The sequence below is a fragment of the Strigops habroptila genome, chromosome 18 (assembly GCF_004027225.2).
Source record: "Strigops habroptila isolate Jane chromosome 18, bStrHab1.2.pri, whole genome shotgun sequence".
Taxonomy (NCBI): Eukaryota; Metazoa; Chordata; class Aves; order Psittaciformes; family Psittacidae; genus Strigops; species Strigops habroptila.
This window is the reverse complement of record NC_044294.2, coordinates 1,206,596-1,234,205: the sequence shown is the minus strand read 5'-3', so window position 1 is coordinate 1,234,205 and position 27,610 is coordinate 1,206,596. Positions and strand designations below refer to the sequence as shown.

The window sequence follows — 27,610 nt, the reverse complement described above, 5'->3', positions numbered from 1 at the left end:
TGGCACTGATTACATGATCAAATTTACACTGTCCCGAGCTCTTCTAACCCTGCACAAGGACAGCACAACACCGGGTTCTGCACATGTGTTCAAAGCACCATGAGGAGATGCTGCCTACCAGGCTTTTCTAAGACAACTCAAAACATTTCCTCCTGACAGATACAAGTCATTTGACAGAGACCAACCCACCAAAAGTGCTTGTTTAAGCATCTCTAAGCGCAAAGGGGGCGGTTTGCATCAGGCAGAGGCAGGTCCAGGTTCCACTTTGAGTCTCTCACTTGGTGCAAACACCACTGTGCACGGGTGGCAGCGCTTTGCATCCCTCCTGGGAGCACCCAGTGCTGGGCTTAGCTAAACCCCGTATGCAACAGGGGCAGGGATAAAAATAAAAGGAAATAGAAAAAACCACTCAGTTTAACAAGAAACAGAGCAAACCCTGGGCAAACCTAATGTTTCAAGGCCACCAGGAGTTGAGGTGTGCAGAGAAATGTGGGACTACCAGGGCCAGAACACTTGGAAGGAGGGAGCAGAACCATGTACCACCCTGGGAAGCAGGGAAGTGATGGTTTGGAGTCAAACAACCAGACAGGCCCTGCCCAAGTCCCTCTGCAGCCCCCACAGCCCCTCCACTGCTTCTGCACCTACAGGAGCAAGAGGAGGAGAAGGAAGGTGATGAATGCATTTGGGATGAGAGAAACATGGAATGGTTTGTGTTGGAAGGGACCCTAAAGCTTCTCCAGTTCCAACCCCCTGCCACAGGCAGGGACACCTTCCACTAGAGCAGGTTGCTCCAAGCCCTGTCCAACTTGAACACTGTCAGGCCCCTCATCTTTTAAGGTCTCCCCTTCAGGAGCCTTCTCTTCTCCAGGCTGCCCCAGCCCAGCTCTCTCAGCCTGGCTCCAGAGCAGAGCTGCTCCAGCCCTCGCAGCAGCTCCGGGGCCTCCTCTGGCCTCGCTCCAGCAGCTCCACGTCCCTCTTGTGCTGTTGCCCCAGAGCTGGATCAGGACTGCAGGGGGGGCTCCCCAGAGCGCAGCAGAGGGGCAGGATCCCCTCCCTGACCTGCTGCTCACGCTCTGGGGGTGCAGCCCAGCACACGGGGGGGTTCTGGGCTCACGCACACATGGCCAGCACCGATACCAGCAGCTCCCAGCAGCCTAAACCCCAGTGCAGCACCGCAGGGCTGCCAGCACAGAGGTGACAGCAGGGACCAGTCCTCTGCACCAAGCACCCACAGCCGGATGCACAGTTCCCCCTGCCGGCACCAGTGCGCAGCACCCATGGCCACGATCACATCCTGCATCCCACATCCCCAAAACCAGCCCAGGATGGGGAGGAAACTACAGACACATCTCAATTGACCATCTCCAACCAAAGGGACTGTGCAAGGACCAAAGTGCTGCATCCCCAGAGAACAACCTTATGGAGCTCAGCCTCTTGGGTGGTGGTAAAAAGCAACTTCAAGCCATCAAGGAGAGCAACCACCAGCCTGGAGCACCGGGGTGTTCCTTCACAGCCACACAAGCAAGGAGGAGAGACCGGGTGACGCATTAAGTGTCTTTAATCCAAAGGACTGAAGAGCAGACCGGGAAGATTAGTATAAGCCAACAGACAAAAATAAAATTAAAAAAAGAAAAAAAAAAAGGATAAAAACCAGTTTTTAAAGCAAATTCAAATTCCGTACAGTGTCTAAAAGATCACCTAAAAACTAAAACATTGCCTTAAAAAAAGTTTGGTTTTTGGTTTTTCCCCATTCAAACACATTTAACGCAGTGAAACATCGTGACAAATAATAATTATAATAATAATAATTCATGGATTAAAGACTCCCGAGCAGCCATCCTGCTCCCGGGAGCAGAGCATTGCTCCCAAAGCCCTAGGGAGCTGGTGGCAGGGATGGAGCTACAGCAAGGGGGGCAGCAGGACCCCCAGCCCCAGCCAGGGATGGGGCATTGCTGCTGCCCCAGGTCAAACTACAGCCCCACATTGTCTCCATCACCTCTCCAAGCCACCCACTTATCCCAGGACAGCATCTCTCTGGAGCTGAGGGATGCGGGAGCAGGCAGATGTGGCTGGGAAGCATCTTTTCCCCACATCCCTGCGGAGCAAGGGGGGGATGTGGGGGGCACTGGCCTCCTGCTCACCCCCACCACCCACCCCTGAGGTCAGAACTGGATTCCAGGCACAGGTACAGACTTGGTGGCCACGAGCAGCTCCAGGACACACACCCCAGCACAGACAGACAGCAACATGGACGGCGCTCGCGGGGAGTCATGGCTTCCAGGTCAGGGACGTAGGTGATTTTTGGCTACCATGCTTTAAAAGCAGCAGTTTTCCAGGCCAGCAAAGCAGCACGGTGGCCACGGGGACCCCCCCATGCCAGCCCTGCCACACACAGCAGGATGGGGGAGAAGGCAGCTCTCCTTCCCCATCCCACTCCCAAGCCTGAAGCCCATCTCTAGCCAGCATCCACACAGGGAACACGCTGTCTTTCAGCTCTACAGTAGTTTTTAAAAAATATTTATAGTTCTATACCCTAAAAAGGTCACCACAGGAATTGTCAGGTCTTTGGAGAGGAAGGAAGAGAAAAAAAATCATCATCAAAACCGCTTCACAACAGAAGATAAACTCCAATTACCGGCCGTAATCCACCTATAGGACAAACCCCCGGCCGCAGCAGTGTGGATCTGATTTTGGGGGGGGAATCTTACCAAGAAGGTCAGAAACACAGGTGAGTAGCTAAAAATAACTAGTCTGGTATAAAGGTCTGAATTCCATGCGCTCATAGAACAGTCTTTTTTTGTGTTTTCCTTAAAAAATATATATATATAGTTATTGCTTTGTGGAGGGCGGGCAGGCGCGGGGCACCCTCAGTGGGGCAGCGCAGCAGGCTCCGTGGGGTTTGCTTTCTTCCGCCTCTTCATCAGCAAAGGGTTGGAGGAATCTTCAATCTTCTTGATCTTGATCTGTTCATAGTCCACTCGCATGGTGGCCAACGCGCTCGTCATCTCCTCCTGCGGGCGGGAGGCAGCCCCATCAGCAAAGCCCTGCATGGGCACAGCCCTCCAGGATCCCCAGGGCAGCTTATCCCCCCGCCATGGGAATGGGCTGCAGCAGGGGCTGAATGCTCCAGTGCCAACTTTTCCAGCCCTCTCCCAGGCACTGATCTCTGCAGGATGCACCAAGCCCGCATGAGCCCAGTTTGCAATGAGAAGGCAGAAGCGGACAGTCCCCATGTGGTACCCGGGGTGCAGAGTGTTTCAGATGGCAAGAGAAAGAGGTTTTACCTTCACATCCTCCCACAGATCCTTCTCCTCTTTCAGCACACGGCTGGTGTGCAGTGGGGTCTGGGGCACCTGCATGGATTGCTGTTGAGAAAGTGGAAGAGCGTGAGCTAGGAGCCACAGGCATTCCATCCTATCCCTGCTCCATCCTCATCCTCATCCCTACCCCATCCTCACCCACAGCCTCATTCCCACCCCATCCCCATCCCTATCCCATGCCCACACTCACCATGATCCAGGGGTGGTTCATGAACTCTGTTATCGTCATGCGCTGGGTCGGGTCCGTCTTCAGCAGGTTGCGGATCAGCTGCTTAACTGGAAGGGTTTGTGCATCAGCAGGTCTCAGCGGGGCTTTCCCCATGCTCCAAACCTGAACCAGCAGCCCCAAAACGCCACCACGCATCTCCCATCCCCTCCATGCCACAGAGCTCCCACGATCAAACCCTTCAGCAGAAGCCTCTTAAGCAAAGAGGTGAAGCTGTTGCTTCACCAAGAGGTGACCCACGACATGCCCAGGCTTCCCATCGCTGCTGGCCACAGAGCTGACCCCAAAGGGACGCCTCAGCTTGCGGACTGTATTTACCTTCCTCCGACACTTCGGACCACTCAGGATTGGGAAACTCATACTGGCCCATTCGGATTCGCTTCTTCATGCCAGGCGAGATGGCCAGGCCGTGGTTGGAGTAGAAGGGGGGGTACCCGCAGAGCCTGCACCAGGAAAGGGAGCAGAGAGTCAACATGTCACCCCAAAAGCCTCCCCACAGCACCCGTGGGGCACGGGGCAGTGCTGGGAGCAGGAACAGCGCAGCCAGGAAAGGCTCAGCCCCAGCAGCCAGCTCGGAAGCTGCATCCCTCCTTCTGACCACAGCAGGATGAAGAACAACCCACTGGACTTACAGAATGTACATGATGACTCCAAGGGACCACATGTCGCAGGACTTGTCGTACTTCTCTGGGCCCAGCACCTCTGGGGCTGGTAAAGAGAGAAACAAAGTCCTGAGTCTTAAGTGGCAGTGCCAGGAGAGAGGGATCTGAACATCCCATGGAGCTGCAGCATGGCCATGCAGGCAGCAGAGGCAGGAGCTGCAGGCTGCATGCACCAGCGAGCACCAAAACCCTGCAGCAGCCAGTCCCATGCACCCCACACAGGAGCTGCCCCCAACACCACGCTGTGATTAAGGCTGCAGGCTGGATGCAGAGGTGATGGGCTGCACATTACACCATCTAAACCTCCTCCAGCCCTGCACACCTACAAGCTCAGGACCCCCCCAGCCACTTACCCACGTAGTACGGCGTGTAGCACGGAGTGGCCAAGGAGTTGTGCGTGGTGGTTTCTTTAGCAAAGCCAAAGTCCGTGAGTTTTAGCACAGCGTTGGGCCTTTTGGAGGTGTACAAGAGGTTTTCCGGCTGTGGAAACACAGGGAAGATGATGTGAGCAGAAGACCTGGAGCAGGCTGGGCATTGCCCGAGGCCAAGCAGGGCTCAGCACCGCCAGGTCAGCGTGCAGCATGGTACCTTCACATCCCGGTGTGCAATGTTGATCGAGTGCAGGTACTGGATGGCTTCCCCAATGCTCTTCATTATCTCTGAAGCCTCTGAAGCCAAAGAAAACCCCAAAAAGCCAAACATCAGAAGCCTTTACAAGCAAAACAAGCACCACTCCACACCCAGGGGCCAAACAGCCTGGTCGAGGCCAAAGGGGTTTCCTCTATCTGAAGCAGAGGAAACTTCTTCAACCAAAGTACCCCCGCAGCACCCATCCCTGAGTCAGGAGCCTGCAGCAGATGGGAGAGAAACTCCCATGGGAAGCGATGGGGCAGGGTCCACCCCTGACCCCCATATACCCAACAGCATGAGCCCCAAGGAGGGGCTTGCTCTGGGGTTGGGGGGCTTACCCAGTCCCCAGCACCACTGGGGACCCCAAATCTGCAGGGAAACCAGCTGGGAAAGCTTTCCCCATAGGATGGGAAGCTAAGGGGGCAACAAGCTCAGGGATTCGGCTGTGCAGACACTTTTCCTGGCCACAAGAGCAGAGGGGATGAGATGTATGAGAACCACAGCCCCTGGACTTCATCTTTTGAGGGAGGGAGGTGTTTCTGGAGACTACTGAAGCTCCTGCATGTGCTGGAGTGGGATGGATGGTGCTCGGGGGCAGCTGAGAAAACATCCCCTAACCCTGCTCTCAAGTGAGCATGCAAAGCAGAGCCACTCACACCCACACTCCTCATTGCCCACGTGCAAAACCTTGCTGGGGATTCAAAACGGTGATTGAGGGAACGGGCTGAACCAGAGACACTCCTATAAACATCAAGACATGGTCCAAAGACAAAACTCCAGATCCCAGTGGGCTCCATACCCCGTTCTGTGAAGGCCTGGTCTCCCCTGTCCTGAATTCTGCTGAAGAGCTCCCCGCCGTCCAAGCTGGAAGAGAAGCAGGAGGCGTTAGATGCTGTGGTGTCTGCCTCACAGCGGCACAAGCGGTACCGAAACCTCTGATGCTCAGCCAGGAGCTGCATGAACTCAGCAAGAAACAAACCCTGTCTCCATCCAAACCCTTTGGGTCAGTGCTTCTGGGCACGGGGTGTTTCAGAGCCTCCCCCTTCCAGAAATGAGCAGGACCGAGGCTTGGTGCTGGTGGGGAGGCGCCGGGTGTGAGCGGACGTGGTCTCGCCACCAGACCACAGGAACACATTTACAGTAAAGGCAGCAAACACGGCTTGAAGGTGGTGAGTGCTCCCGGCACACTGGCCTCGTTTAGCTCGTGAGCCAACCACCTCCCAGCACGTGAACCCGTGCACAAGTGCTGAGCAAGGACCACGGCACGGGCATGGTGTCAGCGGCACAAAGATGGGCTCACCGATGGGATGGGGGACGCAGAGGCTGAGCCCCACTGAAGCAGAGCAAGCTCTCACATGAGGTGTTGGAGAAGGACAATGGCAACCTTGGCATGGTTCCCCAAAGTACCCGAAGGAAAACTCAGCTCCCAGAGAGATCAGGAGTGAGATCAGGGATAATTCTCCATGAGAACAGCAATAACGGCACTTCCTGTCCCTGCCTTATCTAACTGGAGCAGGAATGGTTTCTGGCTTTCCCAGTGCTGATAGCATCTCCTGCCAGCACTCTTGACGTTCACTGGACATCTGCAATACACATAACATGCAGCCGCCGGGGTCAATCACTGCACGGAGACACACCGTGCTCACGCTGCAAGTCAAATGCTGCCTTGTGATGGACATTGCGCCCAGAGAATCCCTCGAACCACAAGGAGCTATCGCAGAGACACGCTGCAGGGAGCTGTCACTGCCCCAGGGACATGTTTCCTACCATTCAGTGACTGCTTTCTTCCCACACAAGCCGATGCGCTGCACAACCCGTTCCCTTCCTGGCTGCCCAGCATCCCAGTATAGTTCTCAGAAAGCTCTTCCCACACAAGAGCCACTCACGGCTGCCCCAGCGCTGCTCATGGCGCTCCTCACACCCGCTGGCACCCCCAGGCAACCTAACACTTGCCATAGGAGAGGTTTTGGCAAGGAAGCTGCATCAAATCACAGCTGCGGTTGGGATGTGGTTTCAATACTTTCCCCTTCATCCCTCCTCCTCCTCCCCAGGTTAGACCAAACAACTACTCGAATCGGAGCCACTCAACTGCTGCTGCAAGAGGTGCAACAGCATCAACAGAAGCATCAGCTCGGTTTGGCTGTGCTTGACCCTGCCGCAGGCTGCTGGGCTGCCAGGAACCCGCCGACTACCCCGACTTTCTATGGCCAAAGCAAGTTTGGTTATGATCTACCTGAAGTGAGAACCACAGGCCCAAAGCCTCCCAACAGCAGAGCGAGTTTTCAGAATGACTCAGAGCCAACACAGCTCCTGCCATCCCCCCAACGCCAGCAGTGCAGCTCCTCTTCCAGGGCTTGCATCCCTATGGCTCACAGGCTGCATCTTCCTGCAGTCCACAGCGCCCCGGCAGCAGTGCTGGAAGGTGCTCATCCCTCCTTTTTGGCATCACCCCCCCACAACCCTGCAGGGCTGCGGGTGCTCCAGTGGGGACTCACCACTCCATGACGATGAGCAGACACTTCCTCCCCTGGTAGAGGTTCTCGTAGACGTCCATGATGCGGACGATGTGTGCGCACTGCGACGCTCTCCAGTGCAGCTCCACTTCCCGGCGGGCCTTCGGGCAGTCCTGCAGCATCTGGAAGAGAAACGAGACCCCATCAGCACCAAGGCCCCCCAGGAGAACTGGGCTATGACACCCCACAGGCACAGTGCCCACTGGAGAAGACGCAGGGACAAAGGCCAAGCGCGGGTGCTCTCTGCGAGCAGCATCGAGGCGAGCTCCAGCGCGCTCTGTGCAATGCCTCCATCCCCATCTAGTGGGAAGAGCACGAAGCCACCCGCCCTCATGAGCTTCTTACCCTCCCTTCCAAGGCTGGTAAAAGCTCAGCCTGGCTGCTTGGCACCTCCCCACGCTCCGAGATGCCTCCCTGGAGCCCAGCCAGCCTGTGCCACCAACCACCAAGACTCCCTACAGCGTTTACAAGCAAACCTCTGCACACTGGTACCTGCAGCACTGCACCCCTGGGTGCCACCGCACACCTCCACTGTCCCCTTTGCACCTCCCAGCAGTGCTGCCCACCCATCACCTCCCATTCATCAGCCTCCTGCTCCATGGCACTGGCAGGACCCTCCTGCCCTGGCACAAACGCACCCTCACCGTGGCCACACGTGCCTGAGGAGGGGACAAAGCCACAGCCAGATGTTCTCTAAATAGCAGCTTTTCCTCACAAGCAGCAGCAGCTCTTCAATGAGGCTCCTGCCCTTCCCAGAGACAACTCACAGTTCCCAGGTGCAAGAAGGATTTGCTCATCTGCCACAGACTATTAATTACCACGTTTGTCAGGATAAACAACCAGCCTTAACTATTATACTTCTAAATACAGAACAAACGTGTCTATCTTGAGCACAGTTCATTTTCCTTCCTGTCTCTGGCAGCTCTGGGGCCGGGCTTGGTGAAACGCCCCTGCGCAGGTCTGCGACTCAGTGGGGACACGAGCGGGCATGGAAACACATCCCCTGTGTATCATAGAATCATGGAATGGTTTGTGTTGGAAGGGACCTTAAAGCTCATCCAGTTCCAACCCCCTGCCACAGGCAGGGACACCTTCCACTAGAGCAGGTTGCTCCAAGCCCCTGTGTCCAACCTGGCCTTGAACACTGCCAGGGATGGGGCAGCCACAGCTTCTCTGGGAAAAGTCTGTGCCAGCGCCTCAGCACCCTCACAGGGAAGAGCTTCTGCCTCAGAGCTCATCTCAGTCTCCCCTCTGGCAGGTTAAAGCCATTCCCCTTGGCCTGTCCCTACAGGCCCTTGTCCAAAGCCCCTCTCCAGGTTTCCTGGAGCCCCTTTAGGCGCTGGAGCTGCTCTAAGGTCTCCCCTTCAGGAGCCTTCTCTTCTCCAGGCTGAACCAGCCCAGCTCTCTCAGCCCAGCTCCAGAGCAGAGCTGCTCCTCTGGGCTCGCTCCAAGGGATGCTTCACTGGCCAGCCCCACACGGTGCCCAGTGCATGGCAAGGACACCTCTGCACAGGGAACAAGGGTTCAAGCTCGTTGTAGCCCCAGAAGACACTCACTGCCTGGTTATACATGAAACACCATCAGTGCTCATGTGAGCTCTGGCAGAGTAACAGCAATTTGCATCCCTGCCTGCAGCAGCATTTGCCCTTTGCCACAGGGAAACGCACATTCAGCCACCCACCCGTAACCCCGTTACATGGGTTTGCGTCACACCTCTCCCACCTCCTCAGCTCTCCTGCTTCCAAGGCGGAGGAAACTCATGCCAGTCAATGGGGTGTGAGGCGAGTTCTGGCACCAAACCATCTGGAAGCTTAGGGAAGACCAAAGTGGCCGAGCCACCCTTTGTCCCAAGGCGAAAGGAAGACAGGACAAGAGGCTGGACAAGTGCCTCCTTGCTCCTCTATTGCTTCATCATCCTAAAAACCAGATCCTGTCAGAGCCAAAGCCATAAGCAAGCACAGGGCCAGCCCCCCAGCAGCCACACAGGCAGGGAAGGGGTCTGGAGAACAGCTTGGCTATTTGCAGCTCCGCTCCCAAGAGCCTGGCGTGGGGAGCCAGGAAGCTGGAGAGAAAAATCCATTTGTAATTACACACTGGGAAAATTGAGCAGCAGGAAGCAGAGAGCTCACATCATTCTGCACAGGACAAACAGGAGAGCTACAGAAATACATACATCCAATTGTTCAAGGTCAATCAGAGAGCTTTCAAAGGAGCTTAATTGTGTTCCTAATGAACTGGGAGGCAGCAGCCTCTATTACCTGCACCAGCACAGCCCTGACGTTTGCTTTTGTACTTGCAGGTGAGCAAACAGCCAGTGCCAGGCTCCCTCTGCTCCTGGGATGCACAAGCTGCTTCTCCAGCTTCCAGAGGGGCAGATTAAACCTTATTAAGTGATTCATTTGCTCTATTTAGGAAATGTTCCCATGGCAGGTGGGAGCTGATGAGGCTGCAATGGGGAAGGCCATTACCACTGCAAGGGGATGCAGGAGGGATGTGGTGATGTTCAAACCATGGTAGAAGCAACCCACAGGCCTGGCATCACCCACTGCACACACACAGCCTCCATCCTGGCCTCAGCACCGGCTCCCTGTGCCCCAGGGAGCCAGGGATGTGCAGAGCACAAACAGAAAGCACTGTCTGGGCCTGGTCCAGGTGGGACAAGGGCAGCACTTCCAACAGTTCATCACCAGTTTCTCCTCTTTAGCAGTGGAACCACCAGTGGGTGACATCCTGGTGTGCCAGGCATTGCTCTGGCCACAGGGAAGTATTGGGGAGGGGGGGTAGTAATGCTGCCCAGGTCCCTGATTTAGCTCCAGTATCCAGGGCAGCCCAAGATCTGTGTTTCTTGGCTTGCAACGAGGAGGCTGGGATGGGAAAAGCACCTCGTGTTTCCCTGAGGTTCAACAAGGGTGAACTGCCCTCATCCCATCCCAGCTGAGGGCACCAGCCTGGGGACACTGTCCCCTCCCACCAGCTTCCAAGGCAGGAGGTTTTGCAACCACAGTCATCCAGAGCACAACCACAGTTAACCCTTCACAGAGGGGTGATGGCAGTAGATGGACAACCTGACGGAAACCCCTGACAGCCCACAGCTGCTCCCAGTTCAGCTTTTCCGTCTCTTTATCTCCTGCTCCCCTTCCAAAGATCATCTTGGAGATCAGATTCCTCATTATTTCCAATGGGAAAGGGTGCATAAGGACAGGTCACAAGGGTAGCTCTACAGAGGGGGCACAGCCACCACCTCTGAGCAGAACCAGAGGTGACTCTTCACACTCAGAAGTCACCTGCATGTCCCTTTTTGGCAGTTAGGTGCTTTAAGCACAGGTCTCTGAACCTCCTCTCATGGTCAGAGAGCAGCTCATCCAGGTATCACTTCAATACCACATGGAACGGGGGATAACCAGGAAAGCTGTGCCACTCCAGAGCCCTGCACTGTCCCATCTCCACTTCCCACTGGGGCTCCTACCCTACACTCATTAGCTTCAAGTTGAGGGCTCCAAAACTGGCCCTGCAGCCTCTAGAGTCACAGAATACCTTGGGTTGGAAGGGACCTTCAAAGAGCAGCCACATCTTCAACTAAACCAGGTTGCCCAGACCCACATCCAGCCTGGCCTTAAATGCTTGCGACCCCCCCAGCAGCAAAGGCTCCTCAGGGGCTCCTGCAGCAGCTTTTCACCACCTTTGAAAGACAAACCCTGGAAGAAGCTGAAATGAAATGGCTCATGGGGGTGTCTGCAGGGGGGCAGCACCCACCCGGCAAACCCAAACCTCAGCAAGCAATGGAAGGGGCTGGGGGGGGTCTGTCCCATTCACTCAGCAGCACATTGACCTGAATTCCCCCTCCATCATCTCACGCCGAGTGCAGGGAAAGCAGGTGGGCGCCAGGGAAGGAAGGAAAACGCCGGAGAAAACAAGGGAGCTGGAGCCTCCCACACTCACATGTGTCCTCAGGCAGCACTGATTCAGTCTCACCGCCTCCTCCTGGGATGATGTGCCATGAATCAGGGTTCCAAAGGAAGCTCCCTCCTCCACTGGCATGGCAGGAGGTCCCAAGCGACCTGCCCCTCGCCCTGGATGCCACCACGGCCCCAGTGGTGCTGTGAGAACACACTGCGCTTGCTCAGATTGGCAAGATATCCCTTATCCAAGAGCTTGCAAAGGAAAACTCACCTCCCATGGCCAGTTCCCATGAAAACTGAGGATCGGGCACATACCAGCACGCTGAGCTGATCACTTTCCAGGGCTGCCCCTCTTTGTGCTCCAGCTGCTGTTGCAGGCAGGGTTATTTTTATTGCCATGTGTATTTTGATCACACCTCGGCTCCCAGCAGAGCAGCACATGCTGCATTGCCTGGCCTGGGCAGCAACCACCCCTCCAACAGGACCCTGTCACCCCGAGGAGCTCCCCATCGGGCACCATAGGGGTTAAAATGAACTCTTCTTAAGTTGCAACAAAAATAAACCCACAGTGAAGACAGGCAGGCTGTCATCCTCCTGCGTTACCAGCAAAGCAGGGGTTCCCCTGCCTCTATTGCACACACAAGGTCCAGGATCCCCTGACCCGGCTAGCACAGGGCAAGGAGCAGTTTTTCCTAATTAAGCAAAAGGCTTTCTCTCCTCAAAAGGATTTGCCTCTTCTAATCTTTCCATGCAAACTGGTTGCCAACTGGTGTCAGCTGCTTAACGCGCTCATAGAGCCAGGCTGGATGCTCTGCACATGCTGTTCCCACCTCGCAGTGCCGGGAAGGCAAAGCCCCATCGCTTCCTGCATGAGGCACAGTGCTGGATCAAGCTGATCATCTCCCATGTGTTTTTCTTCTGCCTTTAATGCCAGCACATTTGGGGAGCCCAGAGGTGATCACCCCAAAGCTGCTCCAGCAGCACAACACAGCAAAGCTTTGTTCCGCTTTCCCTGCTAGGAACTACAAAAGAAAAGTAAAATCACGAGTTTCAAAGCCCGTAAGAGGAATTATGTTACCAAACACAGGGCAACTCATGGGTCAACCACAACGCAGGAACAATTAAACGTGCAGCTCAGGAAACCTCCCCCACACGATTGTGGCTCGTTTATATAAACCTTTACATTAACTCCATCCCCATCCACCAGCCAGCAGCGCCCAGACAGAGGCAATGGGACTTTCCAAAGATGGGATCACTTCTGCCCTTGCCCACGCACAAGGAGCCACACACAGGCGCTGCACGAAGAGCTTTAAGCCCCCCAACAGACCAGGCAAAAGCCTCATCCTCACGTTTGTTTTGCCTGGGGCAAGCCAAAGAGGAGAGGTGAGGTGTCTGAAGAAGGAGCTGTGCATGGTTCCAGCAGCGTCCTGCCTGCAGCATGCCCCAGCCTGCCATGCCAAGGTGACTGTTTAGAAGGGTGGCTGCTGCTCCCTGATGGAGATGGCTCCATCTGAGCCTCAAGGTTTGCAGGGCAGGACTGCACTAGTCACCAGCTACCCACCATCCGGAAGGATGCGGCTGGACCATTCGAGAAGGATGCGAACGCAACCAGCTCCGTGCATTAGCAGCTTCATCCCCTCCCGCTGCGGACAAAAGGTCGACCTCCACATTCACCTGCCTCAGGGAAGACAGAGAGGTTGTAAAAAGCATCCCAACAAAAGAGAATTATTCAGATGACAAAGAGCTACAAACAGGGAACAAGAGCGGAGATGCAATTCAGGCTGAGCAAACGCGCACTGACACACGCTCGAGCTGCTCGGCCACATTCTCTGAGCCTGAATTACCGGAGGGCTCGGAGGAAGACCAAGAGCCATCGCAGGGAAAGCTTCCCCCTCGTGTGGCCCGTGACAAGTAGCAAGCCAGGCACGATGACGCTGTGTGAGCAAGGGGCGAGCTAAAAGCCCTGCCAGGAGGCAGATGTCAGAGTGGGCAGATCCATCCCTGCTCCTGCAGGCGATGTTGCAATGGGGCGGAGGATGGAAACGGGGCAAGGGAAGAGGCGGCTGTTGCACCACGGTTACACAAGGAGCCCCGGTGCACCAGGGCCTCCGTCACCACAACCATTGCACAACCCTCCGTGTCCCGTGTGCTCCCACAGGGGTCTCGGCAGCTCCCCACGGGGGTCCCTGCCCACCAGAGGATGCTCAGGACCCCCCAGCCCACATTCCCTCCCCAAACCCAGGGCATCTGCTGAGCGTTTCCTCTGCCTGCAACAGATGCAGCAGCTATTCAGCCTTTTCAGGCTGCAACAAAAGCCTCTCCCTCCACACAAAGGCAAAGAGCAGAAGAGAAGCCTGGGCTTCAATAAGAGCCACCTGCCAGGGGCCCATGTCCCCAGTGTGCAATCAGGGTGCTGCCCCCCAGCCAGCCCCACTCTGCAGAGCCCATGTCCCAGCAGCAAAAGTATTCCTGGCACATGGATTTCAAGGAGATGAAGCTCCGAAGCGGGTACCTGGGAGCAGCACCCTGGATGCTGACGGAAAAGCCACCAGCGTGGTGGGGATGAGGGCGTAGGGAGGGATGAGGAAGCAAAACTCACGGGGAAAAATCAAAGCAGGTAAATGCTTCAGGGCTTGGAGCACCCTGCTCTAGTGGAAGGTGTCCCTGCCCATGGCAGGGACTTGGAACTGGATGAGCTTTAAGGTTCCTTCCAATACAAACCAGTTTGTGATTCCATGAGATGGAAACAAGGCAGCAGCACAATGCATCCCTGCTGACTCACGCACCAGCAGCAGGGCTGGAGCTGGTGTTTAATGAAGAGAAATAATAGTTTCAGCTTCATATATCTGAGAAAACAAATGTTAGGGGCCTGTTCAGTCCCAGGTTTTTGTTTTGGGATCATCCTCTTCTCCCCATCCACGAGAAGCAGTACTGGGTTTTGGTGGCTTGCCCAATGCTTGTCTCTCCAGGAGGCACTGGGGCCGGTATTGAGAGCCAAGATCAGCCCAGGCATTAGCTATGGTTAGCAAGGGCCCATGTCATGCTATGCATGGGGACATCCCAGCAGATCCCAGGGAACAGGTCTGGATAGAACAACAGAACCACCATCCTGGCCAGGATCTCCAGGAGCTCATGAGTTCAACAGGGACGAAGGTGGTCATGCTGACCAAAATGCCCCAACCCATCCCCTCCTACAGGCATCAGAGATGCCACTTCCCACCAGTGACACTGGGTCTGGGAAGGGCTGTCTCTAGGCAGGATGAATTCGCAGCCCAGCTCCATACGGAGCCACTCCAGGGGGGATGCTCAGGGACCCCTCTCTGCAAACTAAACCACTGCATCCTGTGGTCCTCTGCTGCAGCCCCTGCCAAGGACACGCCGCAGCCGCCGGGGCCTTTTATCCACACAATACAAAGCAAAAGGAAGATCAGAATCCATGGGAAGGGCAGATATCTCTACGTGAGACATGGCTGCAGGCAGCAGATCTGCTCCACACACAGCCCCTTAACTCCCACCTCTTCAGAGCCGGGCTAAGCTCCTCCTCCCTCACCAGATTCCCTGTCGGAGCAGCCGAGCTCCCGATCGGAAGCGTCACACATGTGCTTTGGTGATAGGAAGTGGTTGATATTTACAGGTGTGATTAATACGGATGCAAACACTAACGTAAACCATTAACTCAGCGCTGACCTACAGCCTTTGCACTTCCCTCCCACAGGCACAGCTTGAACACAACCTTTATCATGGCACGATGCTGCCTCTGCACCCAGCTGGGGCTGTCCCTCGCACTCAGACACACAGACATCAGGCAGACAGACGGACTCAGCCTCCACCACACAGCCCACAGGCAGCACCAGGCACTTGAAGCATCATTTTGGGTCCTTAGCTCCATCAGCTTCACAGGGATAACCCTGCCCAACCCACCATTGTCCCAAGGGACAGCTCTGGGGGGATTCCCCCCATCTGCACCCCAGAGCTGCTTTTATATGCAGACATGCCAGCCCCTTCCTTACTTCTTTACTTGAAGAAAAAACCCTTCCCTGTGAGGGTGCTGAGGCACTGGCACAGGGTGCCCAGAGAAGCTGTGGCTGCCCCATCCCTGGAACTGGATGAGCTTTAAAGTCCCTTCCAACCCAAACCACCCTGTGATTCTATGATTCTAAACTAGAAGTGACGTAGGGTAGAGGCTCAGACCGCCCAGACCCATCCCTACCAGAAGCCCCACAAACACTCATCACTTCCCAGCAGCTCCTGGGCTCATGCTCTGAACAAAGATGAAGTTTCTTGGGGCTCAGCCCCTGGGTAGGGTCCCCCATGGGACAGTCCCCCTCCCAGCACTGCCACAACCACACCTCTGAGCAGTGCAAAGAAATGTAGATTCAAATATATATATTTAAAGAAGGAAAAAAGACCCAAACCACACAATTGAAACCACAAAGCTGCATCAGGCCAACCACTCGACAGCACCATTCACCCCAGTGCTGGACACAGCACGGCCTGGGGACACGTTTCCTCCTCCAACGCCAAGCCTGAGGAGGGTTTCATTTACACACCCTCGGATGTCAGTGACGACAGCATGTTTTGCATCATTCCGTCCTTTCCTCAGCTGTTTATTTAATAGAGTTTCACCTTCGTCATGGGCTCTGTCAACACCAGGCCTCAACAAACACCTTCCTGGATGAGGCCAGGATGTGGTGCCCCACAGGCAGCTCTGGGTGATCGCTACAGCGATGAAGAGAGGAGCATCCCACCGGCAGCCAGGACCCCAACATGAAACCTCAGAGTGGTGCCAGTCTATGGGGTTGGCATCGCACTCCTGCATGGTGAACCCACTCAGTCAGGATGTCCAAAACATTCTCAGGCTGGGGCTGGGGCTTTTCCCTGTACAAGATAAGCAGCTCCTGTGCCGATTGGCTTTGTGCAGGGGGAGGCCAGGACAGGAGCAACACAGAGGCAGGGTCTCTGCGGCCATCAACCACCCTCCACCTCTCACCTCCAGCAATGTCAGCTCCGATGCAGCTGGATGCAGGAGCCCAGCTCCAGGGATGCACAGAGCAGACAGGGATGCACAGGGCTCCAACAAGCATGGGGCAGGGAGAGAGGCTGCTGCAGCTGACCCACAGCAAGGCTTGTGATGAGAAGGGATGCTAATGAAGGGGCAGAGGGAAAGGGGAGGATTGCAGCCCAATCAAGAGCTGTTCAGCAGAAAGCATCACCCACCAACCTCCACCATCTCCCCCAGACAGAGCAGCTCACCAAGGGCCAGGGCTGCTCATGGGACCCCCAGTTTGCAATGGGGTTAAGAGCCAAGCAACATTCCAATCCCAACACTACCTATGCTCATGCATTTCCACTTCACCCACCACTGCAGTTACGTGTTTTAGGGGAAATCCTGGAGCTTGAAGCAATGCAATGAAAGGCCAAGAGCCTCCTGCCACCCTACAAGCTGAAGGGGCTGAGCAGCACACTCCTCTTCCACCAGCCCCTCTTCCCTCCATCCTGAGGCTCCTTCAGCCGGGAGGAAAACACAGTTGTGTTTCTATTTAGGAAAAAGCCCTTCTTTGCATCCTGCTGGCACCTCATTAAAGCTCTAGGGATATGCTGGTTATTATTAGCTCCTCCAGGCTTTCAGCAGCCCCGAGAGCCTCCACAGCATCTGTTATAGCAGCCCCAAAACCCAGGAGGTTTGGCGAAGCCCTGGACAGAGCCCTTCACCAGCATCCCATTCAGCACCATAACCTCAAAATACTCCAGCATGCAAAACTGAGTGCAAACACCTCTGAAAACACCATCAGAGGAGAAACCTTCACCCCCTCCAGGTTACCAAAAGGGAAACGCCATTATCTCCCATGAAGAGATCCTGCCCAACAGACAACAGCACAGAGCAAGGGGTCAGCAGCAGAGGTTTTATGCTCCTGCATCATTTTGACATACAGCACACACATATGTGCTCTGGGAAGGACTCGCTTATCCTCCCATGGATGCCCAGTACCACACTGCTCAACAGCGTTTATCAGCAGATAAACACTTATCTTACCAAATACAACAGACAGCAAGTGCTTTAGGGAAAAAGAAACACGAAAGGGATGTTTTGGTGAAAGGCAGAGGTGCTTCACCTGCCAGGCACAGGCTGCCCTTACTCCAGAGCCCAGCAAAGCCAAGTGAACTGCCTACACCAAAAGCAACTCATTAGCTGGACCTCGCAGAGCCAGAGCCCTCCCTGCCCTGCAGATCCTCGAGATGAAGCCCAGCAATAGGAATATCAGACAGGAATCTCAGGGCTGAAGCACACGGAGAACATCATGTTCCATGAATCTCTCCAGACTGCAGCAGAGGGCACAAGCCCCAGGAAGCTCCCAGGAAAGCAGAACCAGGTCCCAGCCCTCCTGCCCCGCAGCTGCCTGGGAGGCACTGGAGCTGCTGCTCAGCAGCATGCGGAGACCACATTCTAATCCGTTCATAAAATCCTCAGCATCTTACTCACCCAGGCTTCATCAGCCCCATATCTGCATCTCTAACAACAGGCACCCAAGGCTGGGCTGCCCATCTGCTCCAGCAGCGAGGAACAGGAGCACCAGGACACTTCCAACCCCCCGCCAAAAAGACCTGGAGTGCTTCCCTGCTGAATCCCACCACCCACAGAGCATCTCGTGTCCTGGTAGAGAGCTGTTATCAGCAACTCTTCCTTATCACAAAAGATACCAGGAGTTTCAACCACAAAGTGGAATAAACAGGGTTGGGAGAGATGGAGAGGGAGATGTCAGCAATCCTGCTCCAATACGAATGCACATCAGGAACAGGGTCAGCCCCTCACATCAGGAACAGGGTCACTCCTTGAAAGGAAAAGCACTGAGGAAGACAAAAGCAAAGGCCTCTGCAAGTCTCTTCCAAGCTCCTGGGCCAGCAAGGGGAAAGATGCCCTCTCCAGGAGCCTGGCCACAGGCTGCAGCATCCCCAGGCTCCCCAAAACAGCCCAGCTCTGCCTGCAGCACGGGAGGTACCCAGATTCACAGCTCCAATGACTTCCAGGAGATAACCCGTGTTTAAACTTCCTGCCAAGCCCAAACTTCTCAACACCCAGCAGAGACACTTATGCAAGAGCCGCCCGGATGCTCTTAGCAAGCTGCCCAGTGCAATGGGCAGGGAGGTTGCAAAATGGTTGAAGAGGAAAAGGGAGTCACAGCAGAGCCCGGAGGGGACTGGGCTGGCCGGAGCAGGCTGCTATGGGTGACAACGGCTCTGCAAGCAGCACCTATGGGAGCTGTAGCGCCACAGGAGCCAGCACACCACGGGTGACAGGTCACTGACACCCAATGTGAGCACAGCCCCTGCCTTTTTGCTAAAATTGGTGTAAATACAGTCAATTAAAATTGTTCTCAAGCACCGAGCTGGTTGGTGCAATGAGGCTACTGAAAAACCAAAACCCATCCCTGTTGCTTGTCCCCTGCTTTTTATTTAACTTACTATTTTTCATAGAATCCCAGCCTGGTTTGGGTTGAAGGGACCTTAAAGCTCATCCAGCTCCAACCCCCTGCCACCGGCAGGGACACCTTCCACTAGAGCAGGTTGCTCCAAGCCCCTGTGTCCAACCTGGCCTTGAACACTGCCAGGGATGGGGCAGCCACAGCTTCTCTGGGCATCCTGTGCCAGCGCCTCAGCACCTTCATAGGGAAGAGCTTGTGCCTAAGAGCTCATCTCAATCTCCTCTCTGGCAGGTTAAAGCCACTTTTGTTAAGTCAGGCTGAGGATAACATATGTACTTTCTGGTCTGTTTGGATCCAACTGCTTTTCCCCAGCCCAGTTGAGATCCCTGGATGCCATCGCCATGTCCAGGCAGCGCCGCTCAGACCCGGCTCCCACCCGCACCTATGGGTGCGAGAAGCGATGAGCTGCAGCTACTGGAATTCCAGGCTGCCTGGATGCGCTGCCAAATTTCCACAGCAGCCTCAGCTTGTGTTCCAGCCGCATTTCCCTGAAAACACACATTTGGCAGGAGATCCAAGGAGCCTTTCGAGTGCTCAGTGCCATGGACCAGAGGACACTGGGAAGACAGCAGACAGGGAGAGCAGCTCAGGAGAAGATGCTCCCATCCATGTCTGCCCCACTGAAACACAGGAGATGCTGCAGCCCTTGGGACAGAGACAACACAGAGTCTTCACCTGCTGTTACACAGACGTACCCTGTTCTAGAGGCATATGGCAATGACAACTCCAAGCCCCATATACGCCTCTCTTCTGGGGCCAGCAGAGCTGGAGAGGTTGAACTCAAGAAGGGAGCTGGCTGCAGCGAGGGGCACACAAAATGAGGCAGCAAAGCTAACTACAATGAAGGAACCAAGTCCATCCCTCCACCAATCCCAAATCTATGGCCCAAAGCAGGTAAGAAGATCTAGCAGGAGCAGAGCTGCAAAGCCCCAGCCTGGCTGGGCGCCCCAGGAACATTCAGATCTGGGTTTGCATTTCCAACTTTATCTCTAGTTTAGGCTCCAGCTCGCTGGACGCCCAGACACAGAATCACATGCAGCCCTGACGCAAGCGGCTTGAATAATCCCATTACACGACGGCAAATGCTGCGCCGGCTGCAGAGCACTCCACTGGGAGAGAGCATCTTGTCCCAGCAAAGCAGCACCCTGACGTAACGCTCTAACTCATGGGAAGATGCTCCCAGCAGTGTTCAGAGAGGAGCCACACCAGTGCCTGATGGTTCGTACTGTTCCACCACGCTCCAAACAGCACTTTTGCGGCTCACAGCATAGAATCAGAGATGGAATCACAACGTGGTTTGGGTTGGAAGGGAACTTAAAGCTCATCCAGTCCCAACCCCCTGCCACGGGCAGGGACACCTTCCACTAGAGCAGGTTGCTCCAAGCCCCTGTGTCCAACCTGGCCTTGAACACTGCCAGGGATGGGGCAGCCACAACTCCTCTGGGCACCCTGTGCCAGCGCCTCAGCACCCTCACAGGGAAGAGCTTCTGCCTCAGAGCTCATCTCAATCTCCCCTCTGGCAGGTTAAAGCCATTCCCCTTGTCCTGTCCCTACAGGCCCTTGTCCAGAGCCCCTCTCCAGGTTTCTTGTAGATAGAATCATACCTACAAGACTCACTGCATCTCCAGCAGAACTCGTGTTTCAGGTCCTCTTGGGTCAGGGGGATCTACCAGCACTCACAGTCTCATGGTCATTAGTCCCTTCCTGAGGCCACAAAGGAAACAGCGAGTTAATGCAACCATTAAACCTGCCGGTCACTATAATCCCTACCTCAAATTGGTAAGATCTTAAAAGGCTGAAATCTTTGAAATAACTTAGCCATGAGGTACAAAAACCCAACAGCTTAAAAGGCTGTTAAAGCTCTCTGCATTCAGATTTGCTCCCATGTGCCCTGCTCTAACTCCCACGTGCTGTTCCCCATCCATCTCCATAGGGGAACCGGCTGTAGAGGCAGGAGCCCTCTCCAAAACAGGCACCAGTCACGCACACAGTCCTCGTGCCAGCCAGAGAAAGGAACATGCAGTGTAGCATCCCTCAGGCATGGAAGACAAAGGGCATCCATGGAGGGGATGGGACCCACTTTCAGTAGGATACGGGTCTCAGGGGCTTTTAAAATCCAACACCAACATCAGAGATGCTCAACAGCTCTGGACCACACTGAAATACTGATTCAACATGACTGCCCAGGCTTGAAACAGGTTTCTTGGGGAGAGGCTGATTAAGGCTGGTTCCAATGCCAGCCCCTGGAGCTGCTGGAGGGATCACCCTGGTCCTCATGGATCCATCAAAACCACCCTGGGAGGTCCTGCAGATCCTCTCCCAGCTCCTGCCTCCCTTGTGCTGCCTGTACCACTGCTCCCAGAGGAACCAAATGGCGTGGGGCAGACGTGGGGCTGCCGGGGGGCACCCGGCAATAGCGAGGCCCCAGGAGCGGGGCTGCAGCAGCCGCCCTGGCCCGCGCAGACAGCGCAGGGGAGGCAGCAGTTATTCTTGGAAACCAGGAGGTGAGGTCATGCTGCCTGAATGCTGCAACTTGAGGCCAGTTGTGCTCGGAGAGGAGCCTGGCTTCAGCGAGGGCCGGCTGCAGGTCGGGAAGCCGCTTGGAGCTAGCAGGAAGAAAGGGTTTCTTAAGGAAGGGAGGGCTCGTTCCTCCTGGTTTCTTGTGCAAACCCCAGCAGACGGATGGGGTTTAAAACAGCATCAGCCACTGCCTCTGCTGCAAAGCCGTTGGACCACACTGGTGTGGGGCACGTGAGCCCACCATGAAGGGTCCAAACAGGGAGCCACGCTGCTCCCTGTGCCGCAGGGATGGCCAAATGGACACTTCCAACCTAGACGCTCCTCCCACATACCCACAGGAGCCTCACACCACCCATCAGGAATTCATCCATCCCATCAGATCCCAGAGCACATCCTGGAGGTTTCTGGAAGGACAGAATCCCAGCCTGGTTTGGGTTGGAAGGGACCTTAAAGCTCATCCAGTCCCAACCCCCTGCCACGGGCAGGGACACCTTCCACTAGAGCAGGTTGCTCCAAGCCCCTGTGTCCAACCTGGCCTTGAACACTGCCAGGGATGGGGCAGCCACAGCTCCTCTGGGTGAAGAAGTCCCCAATTCACTCTTTCAGGCTTCTTAGGTAGGAACTTTCTGGGAGTTTCCACCATCTTTGCCTTACCCATCACCCAGCAGATACACCAGACCTGGCTCTCGGTCTGCACAGCTTCAGATTATTAGTTATAAACTGCTTTAAATGCTCTGGAATAGGGAACACATGTCTGACAAAGCCCAGCTCAGCCCTGCACCACTCACTACCCAGGGGCAGAGCTGGTGCCTCCGCAGCCCTGCAGACAAGAGCTGTCCTGAACACTGGGCTTTCCCCATGCCCGTGCTGGCAGATGGCAGAAACCTCGCTGCAGGCCAGCGGGAGCTCAGCATGAATGATAAAATCATCGTTTTACCTGGCTGTGTTAAAGCACACACACAGGGGCTGTGCTTTCATCCTGTAGGGCTGCTGCCCATGAAGAATTCATCCTGGAACAAGCAGCTCAGCTTGGTCTCACTTCTGACGGGCTGCAAGACCTTCAGTAAATCACTGTGCCTCAGTTGCCCACCTCTGAGAACGTGGGAAACACCGGCCTTCTCTGCAAGACCTATGGCTGATGGCATGAGATTATTATTAAGAGGAAGTGCCCCACCACTTCCTGGGCATGTACCAAAGCAAAACCCAAGCCCCTGCACCCAGGCTGTAATCAGTCCATCCTAGTTGTCAGTTTGACTGCTCAGAACACGTCATGCATTTAGAAGAGATTATGGCAAATCCTAAATTGTTTAAACAAACTCAAACCCCAAGTCAGGAGACTCCTTTGGTCAATGAGATAATAAACCACTGCCTTGGAAAACTCCCAGTGATGGCACGACACTTCCCACAGCTTTTCAACTAGGCCACAGCAGAGACATTTCTGGTTCTATTCTGATTATATCAAATACATGGTAGAATTAAAAAACATAAATCCCCCACTGAGAGAGGAGCACAAGTAGAGCAGACACACAGAGAGTTGTTCCCCATGAACGTGAGCCCAAGATCTTCATCTGCTCCATCCCTTAGGTGTTTATTTTTCCAGCTGGATTTGGCAGAGGTAACAAAGCACTTGATCTCAAATGAAGCTGCAGGAAGCCACCGTAAACAGGTTGCTTTGGTCCCCAAAACAGCTCTGTAAGAATCCTTGCCATGGTGGCAAAGAGAGCACGAGGCCACCAGCCACCCAAGCATGCTCATCCACAGAACTGCTCAGTTCTCTGCTATGAGACGCCTGCCCTATTTCCACGACAGGCGTCTCACAAGAATAATGACCCACAAAAGCACTGGCCTCCTTCCTCTTTCTCCACCAGAGGAACCATCTCTCACAGACCATCTGATGAGGCTGAGAGCAAGACTTGAGAGCATTTCGCAAACATGCCCCAAGGCACCAAGGATGCTCCAGAAACAGGCTGCCATAGAGGGGGCAAATTTGCAAACAGTCTCCAAGGCCCTGCGAACCTCTTCCAAAGCTTCCCAATCCAGGTGAGGACTTCCTCTTTGAAGCCGGAGTTGGGAGTGGGGTTTATTAGGTTTTTTTTAAGGAAATCTGCTCCAAAGAGCTTCACTGAGCAACACATACAGTAAAACTTGCCATCTACCATTCCCAGCTCCCACTTTCCATCTGGCTCACCTGAAAATTAAGCCATTAACCCAGTATCCTGCCTAAAGATTAGTCTTAAAAGTGGAATTTGCAGGAGGTGAGACAGACCTTGCTCCCAGCCCTACTGCTGCAGCCTATGTCACTAATGCCAACAGCCTGACCACAACCAACACGGCTGAGCCAGGCCAGCGGTGACCTACATACAGCCAGCTGCACAGAAATGACAAGCCTAATTTTGCCTAGTCATACATCACACCAAGGTACAAGGAAGAAACAGGCAAGAAACCACCTAGACCTCGCGTCTCAGTTCCATTCATCACCCCTCCACAGACTTTGTGTTCACAACCTGCAGTAAATCACTGCGCATCAAACCAAGTCAGGTCATGGGTGACTGGGACCATCAGTTGCCTATTTCCCGCCCATTAACTCAGGGATGCCACACTTTGGGTATTGCTTGGTACCAAAAAATAGAATAAAATAGAGGGTGGGAAACTGCAAAACAAATCATAAAGACCTATAAGGAAAGGAATATCTCCTGTTTTCACCAGGTACTACACAGCAAACCCAACTACCATCTATTAACTCACACACACAATGCTATGTTATTTAATGATGCGTCTCTGTCACGGACTATTGCACTGGAAGGAGGAGAAAATTGGCTGTAACGTTTTAACTGCTGTTGGAACGCTGGCTCCAAGCTCAAACTCTCCTGGAGCACTGAAAAGTTCTCTTAAGCAAATAAGGCTTGGAGCAACCTGCTCTAGTGGAAGGTGTCCCTGCCCATGGCAGGGGGTTGGAACCGGATGAGCTTTAAGGTCCCTTCAACCCAAACTGTTCTATGATTCTGTGACTCTCAGCAAAACCCTAACCTAAAAGGTCTCAGTTTGGGAGAAAGATGTTTAACAACATAATAGTTGCTTGGGATGCAAAAGGAAGCACAACAAAACCAGAAAACACCATTAATATCAGGGAGAGTCACAACTGTTTCCCTCCAGCGAGGATTGCATTATTATACAAGATTTTGGAATGGTAAATGCAAAGAGCAGTGTTCCAAATGGAAAGGTTTGCCGCACAACTAAAGCAGGCAGCACAGAGAGAGATTTCAGCTGTGGCTTCTGGCGTTGGGCCATCAGGATTCTTTTAAGCATCATCTGAAACATGACAACTCGATGGAATCACTTCTGCGGATCCTGCTTTAGGTCATCTTTCCACACTGATGCAGCCCATGAGTAATTCGGACCCAAATACCTCTCGGCAGGTCTCTAAAGGAGACATTAGCCCAGCTGCATACCAGAGGAGGGGATGAAGTCAGCACACATCACGTCTGGGGCAGTCATCCCACCAAGTCTGGGCTTGGGAGTTCACTCCAAATACTGCAATCAAATCATCCAAGTCTTGGGATCCAACTTCCCACTCACCAAGGCAAGCCGGGTATGCCCCGGCTCATCCAAGAGCCCAAACTCCAAGCGCTGCAGTTCTGAAGGTGCTGGAAGGAATCACTTACAGTAGCAGCTGTGCTGCTCTTTGAAAAGCCAGAGACACGTCCAACTGCTCAGCTGAACCCTTCCATCCCCAGCCAGGAGGTGTGAAGAGGCCGGGGCAGGGGACAGGGAAGACAACCAATGCTTTTCCAAAGCAGAGATTTGGCATTGAATACACCTCACCCTCCAGAGCCACGCGGATGCTCCGTGCCACTCTCCCACATCACCATGCATCCTCCTGTGCTCTGAGACACTTTCCAATGCAGCCAAGGAACCAGCACGACTCATGAAAGTAAATTCCGACCCCACTGCGCTCTGCGGTGGGCAAGATAACGGCCCTGACCATCCCAGTCTCCTCTGCCATCCTTCCCCTTTCAGGCCTGGAAAAGGGAAGTGCTGGAATCTGCACTTTAAATACATGAGTCAATGCAGAAGCGAGGAGGAGCCCGTCTGTCAAAACAGAAGAGGGTTTTACTAATTCCCAAGCAAACGAGGTGACAACACACTTCGTCTTGGAGCACAACACGGTACAGCTCACGAGAAACGCCTGTGTTTCCAAAGGCAAAGTCAAACTTCCATTACTCCACTGACCCCCCCTCCTTCACCACAACACCCAGCACCATCCCCTGCCGACCCCACCACCCCTGCAGTGCAACTCATGCCTCCGAAGCCCCTTGTTCATTCATTCATTCAGGTTAGGAGCCCCAGATACCAACAAATGAGCAGCTCTAACAACAACAGAGGTGGGGGTTATGGGTTTAGGTGGGTTGTTCTTTTATCCTCGATGGATCTTCGAGTAACGCTGAGGGTTTGAACAGCTCATGTGTGGGCACAAATCGCACGGATGCAAGAGAACACGGCGCTCCCGCTGAGCAGCCTGCCTGCACCCGCGTCACCTGGCATGCCCGGATCCATTCAAACTTCCCCAAGTCTCTCCAGCAGGGAGACACGCTCCCCCCTTGGCTCAAAAAAGCTCACTGGGGTAAACAAGGAATCCATCGCATTACCTAGGGGAGGTTAAAATACACCTGTGCGGACACTACAAGAAAAGTAAGCTGGGAATGAGGGGTACAAGTAGTAACGCTGAGATGCTCCCTGTCTGATACCAGGGATGACAACTGCTCTCTTTCACACCGGAGACAGGAGAGACCAGCGATGGGAGAGGGACACCCGGCTGTATGGGAGCCCCATGTTCCGAGATGGGGTGACCCCAACCAGCCTGGGGGCTCCCCTCCGCTCCAGACCCTCCCACCCCCTCGGGATGTCATTTCCCTTCATTTCACATTAGAAAGCCGGAAAGCCACGTCTTAACAGGGGGAAGAAACAGCAATTAAAGGCGGGCGGGCGGCCGGGCAGCAGCGGCTCCATTGTCCCGGCCGGCTCCGCCGCACGCCCCGCTCCCGGGGACGGCGGTGCTCGTTTCCCGTTTCCCGTCCCCCCGTCCGGCCCCCGGGACCCCCCGGCTCCCCCCGCCGCAAACATCTTCCATCAGTGTCAGGCCTCGCCGCCGCTGCCCGCCCCTCCTGCCCCTTCCGCAGCCCGGCGGCGGGGCGGAGGCAGCGCGGAGCCGCCCGCTCGGTTCCCGGTTCCCCCCCGCCCTCCGTCGAGGGGGGGATCCCCCTTCGCACCTTGAGAGCGAACTTCTCGCCGCTCTTCTTACTGAAGATCTCCAAAACTTTCCCGTTGATGCCCAGCCCCAGCACTTGCGTGGTGACCTTGTAGTCGTCCGTGATGGCATTCTTCCGGATCAGCAGGCCGCCCTTCACCGGGAACGGCGGCGGCCCGTGTTGTGGAGCGGCGGGCGGCGGCGGCGGTGGCGGCTGGGGCGGCGGCGGGCTGGGGAAGCCGGCAGGCGGCGGCGGTGCCCCGGAGAGCATGGCGGGAGCGCGGCGGGCCCGACGGGACGGGCCGGGACGGGCGGCGGGACTCGCGGCCGGCGGAGCCCCGGGGAGCGGGATGGGGCTGGCGGGGGGACGGGACGGGGGGGGGGTGAAGCAGCGCCGCCGCCGCCGCCCCCCGCCGGTGCGCCCCGGCCCCGACAAGAGCGATCGCTCCGGTGCGGCTCCTCCTCCTCGTCCTCCTCCCGGCGCGGCCCGGCTCTGATGTCAGCGCCTCGGCCGCCGGGGGAGGGACGGGGCGGGGCGGGCACCGGGCCTGCGCCCGCCGGGGCTGGGAGGGGGGAAGGCGGAGAAGGGACGGACCGGCCCGGCCCCATCGCTTCCCGCCGGCGGATGCGGGGTCCGCGGCTGCGGGGCTCGGAGCCGGGGTCTCGGCCGCCAACCCCGCGGCGGGATGGGAACGGGTCGCGGGGTGTCCCCCCGCCCTCCCCGCCGGTGCCCCGCAGGGAAAAAGCGGCTCCATGGGCTGGTGCCCGGCTCGGCCACGGCTCCCGGTAGAGCCGGGGAACGCGCATCCACCGCCAGCACCGGCGGGAGCCGCTCTGGAAAGAACAAAGGCGTCCGGTGGTAACGACTCGACTATCCCTATTTCCACGTTCAACCCAGAACTCAACAAAGATGCTGAGGAGGCCGAGAGAGAGGGTTAGTGCTGAGCTGCGACACGCCTGACATCCCAACAAATGTTTCTTCAGCTGGAGCACAAGGGGAAATCAAGACTTTTCATTTATGGACATAAAAAGCGGGGCCTGGTTGTCATTGACACCCATCCCTCCCTAACCCACTGTCACACAAAAAGCAGCCAGTGGCCCTGGGGAAGAGAGA

At 55.3% G+C, this 27,610-nt stretch overlaps 1 protein-coding gene across 1 annotated transcript; it reads right to left on the bottom strand.

The window, feature by feature from the left end:
• Nucleotides 1–1,540: 1,540 nt before the first annotated feature.
• MAPKAPK2 (MAPK activated protein kinase 2) lies at nucleotides 1,541–27,017 on the bottom strand. Its single transcript, XM_030473399.1, has 10 exons — nucleotides 26,519–27,017; nucleotides 7,334–7,473; nucleotides 5,638–5,702; nucleotides 4,797–4,876; nucleotides 4,562–4,688; nucleotides 4,179–4,254; nucleotides 3,865–3,989; nucleotides 3,511–3,596; nucleotides 3,285–3,365; nucleotides 1,541–3,011 (listed from the first exon to the last, which is right to left on the bottom strand). The coding sequence occupies exons 1-10, from the start codon at nucleotides 26,765–26,767 to the stop codon at nucleotides 2,868–2,870; spliced, it is 1,173 nt and encodes a 390-aa protein (XP_030329259.1). The 5' UTR covers nucleotides 26,768–27,017; the 3' UTR covers nucleotides 1,541–2,867.
• Nucleotides 27,018–27,610: the final 593 nt, after the last annotated feature.

Coding starts and splice junctions, on each gene's coding strand:
- MAPKAPK2 (XM_030473399.1), bottom strand. CDS start 26,767: ATGCTCTCCGGGGCACCGCCGCCGCCTGCCGGCTTCCCCAGCCCGCCG. Junction 4,689..4,796: donor TTGCACACCGGGATGTGAAG/GTACCATGCTGC, acceptor GTGTTTCCACAG/CCGGAAAACCTCTTGTACAC. Junction 3,990..4,178: donor GGAGTCATCATGTACATTCT/GTAAGTCCAGTG, acceptor TTCCTGGTGCAG/GCTCTGCGGGTACCCCCCCT.